Source organism: Rhinichthys klamathensis, unplaced genomic scaffold, assembly GCF_029890125.1.
Source record: "Rhinichthys klamathensis goyatoka isolate OS25496 unplaced genomic scaffold, OSU_Roscu_1.1 h1tg000003l_1, whole genome shotgun sequence".
Taxonomy (NCBI): domain Eukaryota; kingdom Metazoa; phylum Chordata; class Actinopteri; order Cypriniformes; family Leuciscidae; genus Rhinichthys; species Rhinichthys klamathensis.
Window position 1 is genome coordinate 5,568,846 of NW_026606556.1, and position 15,032 is coordinate 5,583,877.

A 15,032-nucleotide genomic window follows, 5' to 3' on the forward strand; every position below is an offset into this window, starting at 1 on the left:
CCCGGATCTGGCTGACTACATCATGCGTTGTGGTCGTGTCTAGGCGCAGGTCCACCATCTGGTCTGGATACGGCCCGGATCCGGCTGACTACAGTAAACCTCGGAAAAAACAGAAAGATTAACATTACCGTAGATGCCATTCTTCTTATGATGTAACAAGTACATCAGGTCAGGTCATCATAGTCAGTTAAACAGTAGACAAAGAAATCTCATCTGTAGAGTATAAAGAGGCTAAATGCTTGTGGAAGAAAACAACAACAAAAACAAAACACAAGAACATTAACAATTATTGTCATTGTCATAACATAATACAATAATACTCCAGTGTCCTTCAGTCCATATTAAGTTCCTTCAGTCTTTCAATCCAGATCAAGTGCCAAGTCCTTAAACTGTTCTTATAGCTTTTAAGTTTTTAGAGAACTCAATAGATTCAAAATACATTTTCATTTCAAGTTTAAATCTTAAAAAAGAGGATTGCATTTAGAAAATTTACATTTGTGAATGTGAAATTTAGCTAACAGGAAAATAAGGTTTATAAAATAAATATCACTTTTCTTTTCACATTCATTAAAAAACCAAAAATTACATTTCTATATGTAAATTCAAATTTATGATTCACATAACATTTGATAAAATCACACAAATATCACACCAAAATATCACTGTGAGAGAGCAGTTCCAAAATAAATGTAAAGTAGTTTCAGGTTTCTCTGAACAGAAAGTACAGAGGGCTGGGACAAAATTAAAACAAATTAAACCATATCATTATTATCATCATTATTATTATACAAGATACCATTGATTCCAAAAATATGTTTTATTTTATTTTACTATATCACATTCATGTGAAGAAATGGGATTAAGCTAAACAAAATTGTAAACAATTTATAAAAGAAATATGGCACTAATTTAGTCAATATAAAGAGAAACACAAACAGAAATAAAACGACTTATGAGGCACTTTTGTTTTGTTTTTTACTTAAACGTCCATTCATGCATGTGACAAGTAGGCTACTACATAATCGACGTTGTAATGTACGACATTTTAGTACAAATAAATCCATTGATCGTACTACATTAGAATATTTCATGTTAAACTCGATTAGAAGAAGTTTAAAAGTCTAAAAGAAGTTAAAAATGATTAGTAACTGTACAATTTTCTGAGGGGGCACTGTACCCCGGCCCGTGTACTCAAAGTGTAAGCTATTAAAATATCTTAAATTTAGTTCCATCGATTTCATCTAAATGTCTTTCAATGGCCACTAGATGGCAGCATCACGTTTGAGAACGCAATCGTAATATCGCGAGGTCACGGTCTCTCGCGTCATTATCCGATTCTTGTTTGACATTAGCTTTGCTGATACTGGGTAGCCTAACGCATGAGAGGACGCGGCGCTGCTTTCTCCCGAAGGCTTTGTTATATTAATAACATTTCATTTCCATAAAAGGGTACCAGGTAGTGCAGGTATGTAATAACATGTTTTGTTGTAAAAATAGTCGAACTGTTAGCTAATACGGCGTCGGAATGTTAATCTGGGTTAAAGAGGGGGAGAGTGCACGAGCTCACCATTTTGTAACCAATCACACTTTCTTCTTTTGTGTTTTGGTGATGTGTTTAAGATCTTTACAAGTGTATATGTAATATGATAATCGTTTTAATGACATACTTTAAAATGTATATTTTTACGAATGATGGATTTAGGTCAGTATGTCCTCGATAAATGTGACTTGTTAAGGGGCTACAGACGGGCGGGCTGTAGGGTATATTTGCAGCGTCCGCTTCAGATGTTCAGTCATTGTTTTATTTTGCTTAAATGTCTTGGAAAAGTGTACATTTGGTCCGTGCTCAAATGTTGCGTAATATTCTCTATCAAGCATTTGAATTTTGGGATTACAAATGGAGTCTGGTTAATGAAAGATAGTGTACAAGTGCAAAAAAATAATCATAACAATTAACATTACATGCAAGAATTAAGTTATTTGAGCAGCATTAAGAATTTGGCGTTACACTTTGTTTTAAGGTGTTGTTATGGTGAAATTTTACATTTAGGTACATTATATAAATTAACTACTTGTACTTACTATTGGATTAGGATTTGATTTAGGGTCAGTTGCATGTTATTTCTATTATAAATGCATACAACATGTGACACAAATAATTGGAAATTGGAAAATAATGTTACCAGATTCGGTTAGGAAACTTTCACCTACATATGAAAGTTGCCTCAGTTTTGGGTTGATTGTTTTGTACAGATGTTGCTTTGCTTATCTTCATTTGGACTCACACTCATGGTGTATTTGTGTACTGAGAGCACTAGATATTAATGTCATTTTCAAGATTACATCATCTCTAGTTAAATACAAATACACATAAGATAAGAAGTAGGGTATTAATTATACCTATTATTGTCATTGAGATTTTCACACACTGAACTGTGATACCAGTGAAGTTTGTTTATCAGTCAACTCTTAATGAAGTGCAAAGGTCATTGGAAGGTCTGATATCAGCATTTTTGCAGTATTTTTTTTTTTAAAGACACATCAGCATTTAATCCTTATAACTGAAGTATCAGTTCCTCCTTCCACTTTTTGGTTCCTCTTAAGACAGAAGTTGCACCATGTGTTTTTTTTTTAAGATTTGTGCTCTTTGTGTGTTTTGGGGTCGTTTCTGTCCTCTGTTCGAGCCGTCAGTCGCGCGCCCCCGCGAGTTGGCCCCGTGTACGTGCAGAATCAGCCGGCTCGTGTGGAGGCCGCGCTGATGGTGACGTGTGCGATGACGTCGCAGTGAGCCAAGGATAGGGGGTCTGTTAAATAAACCGTGAGAACAAATAGACTTTCATCAATTGACAATTCGCAAACTAAGCTACACATTTGGATCAAAATGACGTCCGTTGTATATCGCTTGATTGACAAGAAGAGGTATGAACCGATTCGGTATTTTGACATGACGTTTTAAATGCATCTAGGCCTTTTCAGATTGTAAACGAAATCACTTCTCGTGAACGCCGCTCATGATAACCATATTAGTATTAATAATTGCAAAAGGTCAATTTATAAAGTGTCCGTATGGTTACTTATTAGTTACACTAGCCAAAAATAAAGTACCGTCGCATTACTTTGTTTTTTGACGTGTTATGGTAGTACCATGGTATTCTCTTAAATACCATGGTACTGTACGTGAATGCTAATTTCAGTACCATGATGATATTATCATCATCCTCTGCTAACACTGAATACACGTTGTTAGTGCCAGTAGTACTCATATAAGGGCACGTTATTGTGTTGAAACCAGAGTGTTAAGTGTCTGTATGTAATGTAAGATCCTGCAAAAGTTGTTTTAATTAAGATATCCAAATATGGTCTTGTTTCCCTTTCCTCTGGTTTCTAATCCAGCATGCTGTCAGAATAGAAAGCTCTAGATCTGTGGACACTAAGCTTTTGTTCTGGCCAATTCATGCTGTGCAGAGGTTGCTGATTTGTTTGTTTTCTGAATTCTGTTATTGGCTTTTATTACATAACATGTTTATATTGTTGCACCATCAGTCATTAGATTTTTTTAGATTAAAATAATAGTATGATAAGAAATGTGTCTGGAGATCTACACTAAACAGCTCTTCCTTTTATTGTTATGGGTGTATAAACTGCCCTCCCTCCTCCTCTGCTGGGACATGTTTAGTCTGTTTCTTTTGCACGAACGCTCCAGGAATCATGGCATCTTGCCCTTAAGACACTGTCAGCTGGATATTATTTGACACGTCACGTGTTGCTCTAACTTTGGCAGGCGCTTATCATTCCTCTTAACACACAGATATTTGCAGGATGTGTCAGAGGCTTTGAGTTCACAGGAAAAAGGCCACAGCTGAAGGCGACTGATATGGGTTTTTAATTGGGCTGGGCAGTATGATGGTACATAACGTGACCATGGTATAAAGGTCGATCTTTAGAGATCTATATTTCACGGTATGTAAATATATATACCAATATAAGTGCGGTTGGTGCTCAAGCACTGACGCATACCTGAAGCGCACGCATATTTGAGTCCTACAGTGAAGACTACTCAGTGTTTTAGTTATACACTTGATTATTCTGTTGTTTTTTACTACATGTAAATAAACCTACTAGCTAAAAAACTGTTAATTTAATTTGTATCTCTGCTCTATTGTGTTTGTAATTTGCTTTGTTCTTAATTTTAATAAGTAAAATAAAATAAAAATGGCTTTATCGAGATGTATATAGTTATCGTGAAATATAAAAATGTCACTTTTCTTTAACTTTAGTTAGTGTGTAATGTTGCTGTTTTAGCATTAACATCTGCAAAGTTAAGACGCTCAAAGTTCAAAGCAAAGGGAGATATTTTCTTTTAAAGAAGTAGCTTTTTAAGGACTACAGCAAACGGCTGGTAGGGACTACACAAGCTTCCTCCCGGGTTAGTGACATCACAAACCCTAAAATTTACATAAACCCCGCCCCTGGAACACCATTTATAGATTATCAAGACAGAATTATGCTAATCAGTGACTAGAAGATAACTACACATAAGCTACATAAATTCAACAACTAACCATTCAGAAATGTTGTCACTTCTTGAATCTCTCCATCTTTCTGACTCCAGTTTGAACATAAAAGGCTAAAAGTTTTCAGTGCATGTCTGTGTGAGTGCAAGCTCTTGAAGCTCCGCCCCCTGTGCCGGGAGCAGCAGCTCATTTGCATTTAAAGGGACAGAGACAAAAACGGTGCGTTTTTGCTCACCCTCAAAAAGTGACATTTTTAACATGCTATATAAAAATATCTGTGGGGTATTTTAAGCTAAAAACTTAACATACACACTCTGGGGACATCAGAGATTTATTTGACATCTTCTGAAAAGGGCATTATACCACCCCTTTGCCTTTAAGCATAAGCCGAGTCCGGCTCAAAAGGTTTTTAATGTCATGAGAAAGAAAATCAGTCAAACTTCTGATTTGTAGTCTATATAAAACATTTTATTTATAGCAAATGAAACGTGTACAAAAGCATGGACATTGAATGAAACAAAGGTTTATCAGACTGATTATCAGTGTTTCTAAGTAAATCAATATGGAACTGTAATTCTTTCTCAAGGGATGTTTTTTTTTTGCTGTTGTTAAAAGCTAAAGTTCACAAATATTGGCACCATATACGATCTTAAAATGTCAACAAATTGAAGTCTAAAGACTGGAATGCTGTTATGCAATATTTTACCACCTTATGGTCAGATAAAAGGCAAAGTTCACCCAAAAAAATGGTAATTATGTTGTTCCAAACCTGTCTGACTAGACTTTAATCTGTGAAAAATAGTTTTTTTTCCTCACCATGAAAATACCAATTTAATTTTTGGGTGACCTGTCCCTTTAACCAGTCATTTGGAAATAGAAAAGAGTGTCATTTATGTGATCTGGCGTGTTTGTCTTGTGCGCAGCATGTCAGCCGTGGGGCAGAGAGAGACGGCTGCCCTCAGGCAGTGTGTTCAGGCCCGGGCCCAGCTGGAGGAGGCCATCACTGGGGTCATCAAAGCTGACGTTCAGCTCAAGAGCAACTCCAGAGAGGTGAGAAACACCCGCGCTTTACCCCTGTGTGTTTATAGTGTCATGTATAAAAACAGATAAAGTACTTATTTTGAATCTTTTATTTATACACTTAAATCATGCTTGTGTTATTAAAGGCTCAGTGTCCCAGGAGTGGGTGTGAACACGGACTTTTCTGAACATTGTGGCTTTATAATGTGCTTTAAGCTCAGTGCACAATAAGCTATTATTTTCTTGTAAACTTAAGAAAACATCCATGCATATGACATAATAATTAGTCACCTCAGACAGAGTTAATAATTACTATTTCGATGCAGGTAGTCTAAAAGGAGAAGGGCTTACTAGACCACAGCTAAACCAATTCAGAAGTATTAACAGTTGAGAAATTGTCTCAAAAATAGTTTGTAGGATTTACGCTCATTCACCTAAGCTCTGTTGAGAAACCTCATTGGGCTTGCCCATAATCTCTCAAAACAGCTGCACGGTTCAGAGTATAATATAATACCGTGTCTCTGTTTCGAGTGAATAAGGAACTTGTTTGCATTATTGTAGACCTCGGATCATTGCAGGCGTTTAGGAGGTGGGGTCGTTTTATCCACCTCAACAGGAGTTTTAAAAGCTGCTCTGTATCTGAGCACTTTCAAAGGCAGACACGTCAAGACTCGCACCCGCTTGCATTCACACACGTGTCTGGTTACTCCCAGGTGAAGTCTCAGCTGCACAGCTGTATCAGCAGACATCTGGAGATCCTGCGCTCTCGAGAGGTCTGGCTGCTGGAGCAGATCGATCTGGTGGAGCAGCTCAAAGGAGAAACTTTACATCAGCAGCTACAGCAGCTTCATTTGGTGAGTTTTACATGTATAGTTTGATCATTTGTAGGGCTGTGTTGAAAAAATCGATTCACCAATTCTGAATCGATTTTCATATTAATTTCTAAAGATCGATCCGTAACTCAGAGGATCGATTTAATAATAGGCTTACATTTTCCCCGTGAACTTTAACTTGCCGCGACTGGGAGATCCCTGTATGCGCATTGAAAGGCTTTCACTCAGCGCGCACACTGTTACAACAACGGGCTTTGAGTGAGTCATTCGTTCATTCAACGAACACGTTCAAAAAAGCTGATTCATTAAAAGAGTTGTAACAAGGTGTTAATTATTTTTAACTTTGAGTTCCACTTTTCAAGGCTCAGCTGAGCAGCAATGCGTCGCGTGGGTAACGCTAAAGGTGATGCTTCACTTATTAGAGACCAATATGGCATTGATTCAATGCGTGACTCGCTGATTTTATTTCCCCGCGGCTTCCTCGCGCTGTGGAATGCTGACCAGCGCTGCTGCTGACGCGCATTTATAGTAAATACCCGTGACGTGAACGTTAAAAGGATGATACGACAAATATTTCGCTTTCCTTTGACACGGCAACCTTTTTCACGAATCCATATGACTTCAAAGACAGACGCAGGTAATCCGCACGCGCTCTGCCGATCTCTCTCATTCACTGTCTGTGCGAAGCCTCTGTAGGCTACACATCACCACGATAAACAGTCTTGTTTGTTATCATTATGAACTTGTTTAACATTCAATACACATGCATGAAGTTCAAAACAAGCAGTTAAATGTCTATAATAGCCTAATAGTATCAATATGTTGCATAACTACAGTCAACAGCTGGAAAAAACAAAAACACTTATCTAAATCGGATCAGATCGGATCGAATCGAATAATGATAATCGATTCAAGATCTTGAGAATCGGAATCGAATCGATTCTTGAAATTTGAATCGAAACCCAGCTCTAATCATTTGTGCAGACAGCCATCTGTCAGTCTGGTTTAGTTTCGTTATTTTTTTATTTTAGTATTGACTTGGTACTGAAGCAAAGGTAGTTTTTTTAGATCTGTATTATGAAGCAATTGAGAAATTTCTGAGAAATTAAATCTAAATATTGACTCTGGATACTGAAACTCTAATCTAAAAAAGGAGAAATTAAGCTGTTCTGCTCTAGTTGAGTTACTTTAAAGCTGAAATGACATTTGTTCTCTCATGGTTTCTCACAGCTCAAAGGCCAGTTTGACATCCTCATTCATCAGCTGGAGTATTCCAGTAGTAACAATCTTGCTACCCAGCTCACCAACTGCTTGGAGAAGTAAGACACCGATCGTTGTAAATCTGCTATAGTGTGATGAAATGCTGTTTACACGTCAAGCTAGACTATTTAATAGATTTATTTTATTGTTTTTGTTTGTATAAGTTGGTTTTAATTATGTTATACTTATAATATTATGGTGTTGTTACATGTTTAATATGTATCTGCCATGTAATAGCCGGTGATGCTGATATGGCAATGAACTCAAGCTAGTCAACAAAGACACTGTAGTGGATTGAATCTCCCACAATCAATGTGAATCTCTGAGGAATGCCTAAGTAGATGATAAATGTGGCTCATCTTTTGTCGTTTCAGGTTATCTTCGCTCAATCTGACTCCTGAAGAAACCCCAGAGATGAGTTTCCAAGCAGATGCACGCACCTTGCGCCAAGCTATCACATCCTTTGGGACCATCGCCACCCAGGTTTGTGGACTTGCTGATATGCACATTTTGGACACCAAGGCTTGTGGTTGATACAAATGGCAAGAAATTCAGAACAGCAATATCACTTTTTTCAATAGACGAAAACATGAAGCATGATGTTTAATCACTTTCATTAATATGCACCAATAAAACTTGGTGATAAACAGAACTACTTATCTACTAGGGGTGTAACGGTTCACAAAATTCACGGTTCGGTTCGATACGATACACTTGTGTCACGGTTCGGTTCGGTACGATTCGGTACGTTTCCGATACAGCAAAAAGAAAGAAATGCCAGAGAAATTTCCTTGATTTAATCTTTTTAATTATATTTTTATTAAAACTAACATCATAAAGTATGATATTTTTTAACTTTGAGCAATGATGGAGCTATACTTGACTTTTCTTAGGAGCTTATAAAACAAAACAGCTCCTTGGACACAATTAAATGTAATATTGTAGTAGTTATAAACAAAGGTTTATTTTAGTTCAGATTAACATTTGAGGGCAGCAATTGTATTCATAATGTCAAAATAAAACCGATGTAATGTTACTTGAAAGCATTATAGCCTACTATTCCTGCCAAACTTCCATGGTTACAGTTAGTAGTGTTACTACAGTAAACCCATGGTGAATGTTGCTGATCTGTGGACACTGGATAGTTCATTCATGGCACAATGTTTCTTCCTGGTTTCCACGTCAGCGCTGTTTGATCCGTTAATAACGGAGAAATGCGAATGTTTCTCACTAGATCTTGCAGCGATGTTATTACTTCAGTGGCGAATTCAAATGCTTTCTTTACTGGATTTGGCTGTGTAGTAACAGTGCTGATGATTAAGATCGGCTCGCGCTGTATTTGTCCAAACTGATAAACGGTCCTTCAACCACACAATAACGAGTGGTTTCGTTCCGCTTACATTACATTTGCCATTTGATGTTGGGCAATGTTGTGGTCACGCACATTATGAGCGCGCTTGCCACGCGTGACGCGCCTTCATTTGAAATAACGAAATTTTGGTCGGCAGGAAAAATGGCCCAACGAACCGTTCGGTTCAAAAATGCGTACCGAAAACCGAACCGAAAGCCTCGTACCGAACGGTTCAATACGAATACGTGTATCGTTACACCCCTATTATCTACACATATTATTATTTTAATACAGTTCAGTGTAGACAGCCTAAAGCTTCTACGATGTGAGACTCGAGTGAACATTTTCTAATAGAACATATGGTCCCGTTATTAACATATGATTGAAAGTTCACTTACTGTTGACAGGACCACAGTGTAAATAGTGTCAAAATACTATGTGCTCATAGCATTGCTATAAATACGTGTGTGCCCTTCCACAAAGCACCTGCATTCATAACTCTTCTCTGCTGCAGCAAATGGAGACCTCATGCTCTTTTGAGAGACCGTGGCTTCTTCAGGACTGCCCAGTTTCTTTCAAGAAACAGGTTTGTTTTTGATATTATACTTGTTTAATCTAACTTTCTGCTCATATGTGCATACAATGTTAAATACCCATCTTGTTTACTTAGAAAGTAGATCCTGAACGGGCCACACCTCTGGCTGAGTGGCTTCTAGGGAACCGTGCAGTGAGCAGCGCTCCTGTAAGAGACCACTTTAGCTCAAACCCGCAGGACTGGCTGCTTGTTTCCAAGGAGTCTCAGGTAAGCTGAGACTTGTGACCGACTTGTTAAGAACCGCTGAATTATTTATTTGACTGTAGCTAAAGTGCTACTTCTGTCCAAAGAAAAACAATCCAAGACAATTAATTGGTTTAAATATATATATATATATATATATATATATATATATATATATATATATATATATATATATATATATATATATATATATATATAAAAAGTAGGGATGTCCCGATCAGGTTTTTTTGCCCTCGAGTCCGAGTCATTTGATTTTGAGTATCTACCGATACCGAGTCCCGATCCGATACTTATATAATACATAAAAAAAGAATAAAGAAGAGAGAAAAAACAGATCCAGGATGTTCCTTATTTTTTATTTAATTCACCATATTTTAACATTCAACAACTCTGTTAACAAACAGAGCACTTCTGTGAGGTAGCTTGAACAATCAGGTAACAAATAACATAAAATCTTCACTTTTGGACTTTAGTGCAACAGTAAATATAGAAAAAGTCTAATATAAAAACAAAAAGCACCTCAACTTAAAATACCCGGCAGGCATGTAAACAAAAAATAAAAATGTTTTAAAAGTGTATAAAAAAATAATGAGAATATATATATATATATATATATATATATATACATTAGGGGTGTAACAATTCACAAAATTTGCGGTTCGATACGATACAGCAAAAAGAAAGAAATGCCAGAGAAATTTCCTATTTATTAAAAGAAAAACTATTTTTAAATAAGTTTGAGTTTTCCTACATCTTGAAACTTTCAGGTTTATAATCTTTGAAGGATGAACAAATAATGTTTTGGTAATCACATTAAAAATAACATTTAAATATATATTTATATAATATTTGAGTTTTGAAGTGCAACATTAAATCCATGTTCATTCACGGCACAATATTTCTCCTGGTGTCCACGTCAGCGCTGTTTGATCTAATAGAGATCTACGGTTAATAACGGAGAAATGTGAATGCTTCTCACTAGATCTCGCAGCGATGTTATTACTTCAGTGGCGAATTCAAATGTTTTCTTCACTGGATCTCTTAGCTTGATCTCGCGCTGCACAGATGTTGCTGGTCCGAACTGATAAATGTTCCGTGAAGCACAATATAATGAGAAGCGCAGTTTCGTTCCGCTTTCATTACGTTTGCCATTTGATGTTGCGCAACGTTGTGGTGATCGCGCCAGCGCGGATTTTGTCTGCAGGAAAAATGGTCCTAGGAATCGTTCGGTTTGTATACGTACCGAACCGGAAGCCTCGAACCGAAACGGTTCAATAATTACGAATACATGTACCGTTACACCCCTAATTTACATATATCCGAGTCCTGATCGGGAGGTAACGTCCGATTCCGATCGAGTCTGAAACCACGTGATCGGGCCCGATTTCCGATCGCGTGATCGGATCGGGACATCCCTAATAAAAAGCCTTTATTTTTTCATGGCTTAGATTTTAAAAACAGGTGACAAGCCACTTCTGCTGCTTCTGTCAAATGGACGTTTAGGAAATTGCACACTGAGGATTTTTTAAATTTATTTCCACCATACAGGAAGAGCAACAACTACCTGCCTTTGACTTCCAAAAAGCTTGGGGTCAGCTTCATGACCTGGAGTCGTGGCTGATAAAGGAGACATTGCCTATTCGTGAGAGAACCAGCAGCGGCAGCTCAACCTTCTCGATCGAGATGATTGAGGAAAGCGACTTAAATCTGGACGAGGTGGAACTGGAAGACCAGCAGGAAAAAGTGGACGACACCTTTGAGGAGGAAGAACTCAGCAATTGGCTTGCCAGTCCGAGCCCAATCAAGCAAGAGAAGACCAGCCAAGTATCAGATGCTGACCGCTTCAATCTGATCATCAAGCCCTTCTACGAGAGCTTCTCCTACAGCGATTGGCTACCAAAGTCTGACTGCGGCTCGTGCTGTCCCACACGCACCACAGCCGTGGAAATCGAGAACCTCGGAAAGCTCAAGTGCCTAAAGACTCCGCCTTCATCCGCTGCCAGCACTCCCAACCCCGATCCCATCGAGATGTGGCTTCACAAGACCATCCCTCTCGAGACCACCTGCAAAGCCAATGAAACCTGTGCCAGCTACGCTCAATGTGTCTGTGATGAAAACTGTGGAAAAGAGGCTCTTAGCGCTTGGCTCCTCAAGAAAGAGGGTCGGGATAAGAACGGGGTTCCCGTCAGTAAGAACGCCTCAAACAAAGCCGCCAGCCACCAGCAGGAGCAGGAGCAGAAAGTTCAGGCCATCCTAGAGGCCTGGCTGCACCCGAGCAACAGTCCCAAATCCCCGGCCCTGTCGTCCCTCTCTGCCTGGGTGACCCCGCACATCAAATCCTCAGACCCTGAGAGCTTCGTCCAGAAGCCTTTGCAGTCGGAGAACTGGCTTCTGCCAGCGATGAAGTCCATTAGCTGTACCACTGAGACGCCAAACAAGCCAGAGAGCGAGAACACAAAAGACCTCGAGGAGGATAAATGGCTTCTACGAAAGCGGGCCAGTGCACAGGTGAGGCTGATATCTTTATATGGCGCTTTTTCATACACATTGGGTCTCATTCATGAAACACGAGCAGAACGAATTTGTGTAAATCGTGTGTAAAGTGATTCTGGCTTAAATTTTCGGATTCATTAAAATGTTCGTATTTTCCAAATGTTAGTTGGTACGAAAGAAATCTACACCTGCTCCCAGCCACGCGTAAATAGTGAGTTTAACATCCGAATGTTTTGCTCATTAATAACTAAGGCTGCATTTTAATTCACCTTAATCGGGCACATATTTACACAGCATTTTGAAAAAATATTATATATAGTAATTGCATACGGTTTTTCTTTTTACTTTGATTAACTGCATCTGTAATATGCTGGTCCTATTTTTTTTTAGGACCTGATACGCCACTGTAGCCTACGCTTGAAAATAAAATGTGGTGTTATGAATGAACTTCTGATAATAAAACTTCGATTTCTGCATCTGAGAAATTTTTCTTTATCATTCGCTTTTGAGAAGCCATGTTGAAATCCTCCGTTTGGTGTCATAATATGATGCCCATTTATAGTTGTCAGTCGGATATATGGGCGGGATTTATGGTAATTGAATGAGCGTGCACCCGCGTCCCATTTACAATTGATTGGAATTCATTAACACACACACACATTTCGCTATCACATCTGACGTTTACGAAGTATTTGTGAATCAGGAGAAGAGTTTTCGGGAAGGTCTCTTTACGCGCAAATCACTCTCATATTTACTCGTATATTTACGAATGTTTCATGAATGAGACCCATAGTTTTAAAGCAGCTTTACAGTGATAACACACAAACAAAAAGTATAACACAAACTTATTAAAGGGATAGTTCACGCAAAAATTGAAATCATTTTCTCACCCTCATTTCATTCTAAAACCATTAGACTTGTTAATCCTCGAAACGCAAATGAACAGATTTTTAATGAAACCGAGAGATTTCTGAAAGTCTACGCAATCAAAACTTTGATGCGTCAAGAAGTTCATAAAGAAATTGTAAAAGTAGTCCATATGAATCGAGTAGAATCAAGACTTCTGAAGAGACACGATCACAGATTTAATTTAGGATTTGATTCGCACATAAGCATTAACGCATACAAAAAGTGCACAGTAGTTGAAAGCTCAACGCAGTTGCTTGACGTGCGATTGGATTACTGTCTATAAACTCTTTGAAGAGTCAAAGTTTTGGTGGAATAAGCTTTCAATGAAGGAACAGAAATCACTCGGGTTGCATTAAAAATATCTTTATTTTTGCTTTAAAGATGAACGAAGGTATTACAGGTTTGGAACAACATGAATTGATGAATGAATTTTAATTTTTGCTTCAACTATCCCTTTAAAGAACCATCTTGCAATTTCCATCCATACTATCAGGCTTTGAGAATGTCTCTCTAAAATCAGAACTTAAAATTTGGTGATATACATGCCTTCAATCGTTCCTTACCATGTTTTCCTGTGTTTTGTCTAGGAAAGGCTTGGCCTACCCACAGTATGTGACCTGTTTTCCTGTATGAAGCTCAGTGGGGACAAAGAAAAGTGGCTTCAGCACACCGCTACACAGGTGAGAAGCGATGATGTAAATATGAACACTTTTTTTTTTTTTTTTTTTTTTTAAGTAAAGCTTTTTAGAGGAAGTAAAACCATTTTCTTTTCTCTTTTTCAGATTTGAAGGCAACATCCAGTGGCTTTTTGAGATTTACTCTAGCACCATTTAACCGCTGATTATTGCACAATATTTTTCTTCCGTTCTCTTTAGGGATTCGCTCTCTCTCTCATCTTCTAGAGACTGAAAGATTTTGGTACACCATCACTTGAGGGAGTGTTTATGCTGGGGAATTACTGTATTTTTGCCTTTTTTTTAATTGGCTTAATACAGGTAAATTCCAGTGATCTAGTTGAGACCAATGTGTTTATTATAAATCAGTAATGTGATTTAAAGATCACGAGGAAATGGACCAGATGGTGCATACAAACAAATACTTTTTTTTTTTCATTTTTTTCATTAGGGCATAGTGGGGAGGAAGGGGGGTCTTGTGAAGAGCTCAAGTACAAAATAAATCTATATTAATTTTAATCATTCAGTTACAGCTTTTTTTTAATTCATGTTTTAAATCTCAGCACATTTGGAGCAAAACATGCTCTAAAAGCTGAGAAGGATTTCCTTCATCACTTCTTTGAATATATATTTATATAGAATTTTACTATTTTCTCAATGATTATATTATACACCTCTGTTGCATACACAACTCGTATGCCAGCTAAACATAGCAAAATTTCCGTTGTTGTAACCTCAACTTGTGCCTGACATCGAATGTGTAGCATTGCTGTCCATCTCATTGTAGTTTGCCGTTTCTGGTGTCATGCGCTGCAGCCGCCAGCGTTTGTTCTGTGGTCTTTAAGCTCAACCTGTGGTAAATATTTACCATACTATAACTATAGCTCTTTTTAAATTGAATCTATCATAAATTAACCACTGATAATGCTTCGTCTATGCTGTGAAACAACATGTAAAGCAAGAATTATACTTTGCACATACAGAGCAAAGACTGCCGGTGAATTTAAAGCTGATGCAAAAATGAAAAGTTGATGTACCAATCTCTCATTCAGTAATGGACCAAAGACTTGGTACATAAACATTAACAATGCTAAAATCGTTGTCAGCATGTGCCAGTGTTTGGGCTACAGAATTACTCATGTACACTTGTATGTAGGTTAATCTAAAAATTGCTTGCAT

General features: G+C 37.8%; 1 protein-coding gene across 2 annotated transcripts; it reads left to right on the plus strand.

Moving 5' to 3' along the window:
• The first annotated feature begins 1,321 nt into the window (after positions 1-1,321).
• ncoa4 (nuclear receptor coactivator 4) lies at positions 1,322-14,153 on the plus strand. 2 transcript variants are annotated; one of them, XM_056250124.1, is made up of 10 exons: positions 1,322-1,465; positions 5,438-5,564; positions 6,248-6,388; positions 7,598-7,686; positions 8,002-8,110; positions 9,493-9,564; positions 9,649-9,780; positions 11,326-12,285; positions 13,767-13,859; positions 13,962-14,153. In XM_056250124.1, the coding sequence occupies exons 2-10, from the start codon at positions 5,439-5,441 to the stop codon at positions 13,965-13,967; spliced, it is 1,728 nt and encodes a 575-aa protein (XP_056106099.1). In that variant the 5' UTR covers positions 1,322-1,465; position 5,438; the 3' UTR covers positions 13,968-14,153. The 2 variants fall into 2 exon arrangements, with proteins under 2 accessions (XP_056106099.1, XP_056106090.1); XM_056250115.1 differs by lacking the exon at positions 1,322-1,465 and adding an exon at positions 2,765-2,919.
• The last annotated feature ends 879 nt before the right edge of the window (positions 14,154-15,032 follow it).

What these genes read in the sequence shown, in the direction of transcription:
- ncoa4 (XM_056250115.1), top strand. Translation starts at nt 2,882, where the DNA reads ATGACGTCCGTTGTATATCGCTTGATTGACAAGAAGAG. An exon ending in AGCTACAGCAGCTTCATTTG is followed by an intron (nt 6,389 to 7,597) that starts GTGAGTTTTACA and finishes GGTTTCTCACAG; the next exon opens with CTCAAAGGCCAGTTTGACAT. An exon ending in TTGGGACCATCGCCACCCAG is followed by an intron (nt 8,111 to 9,492) that starts GTTTGTGGACTT and finishes TCTCTGCTGCAG; the next exon opens with CAAATGGAGACCTCATGCTC.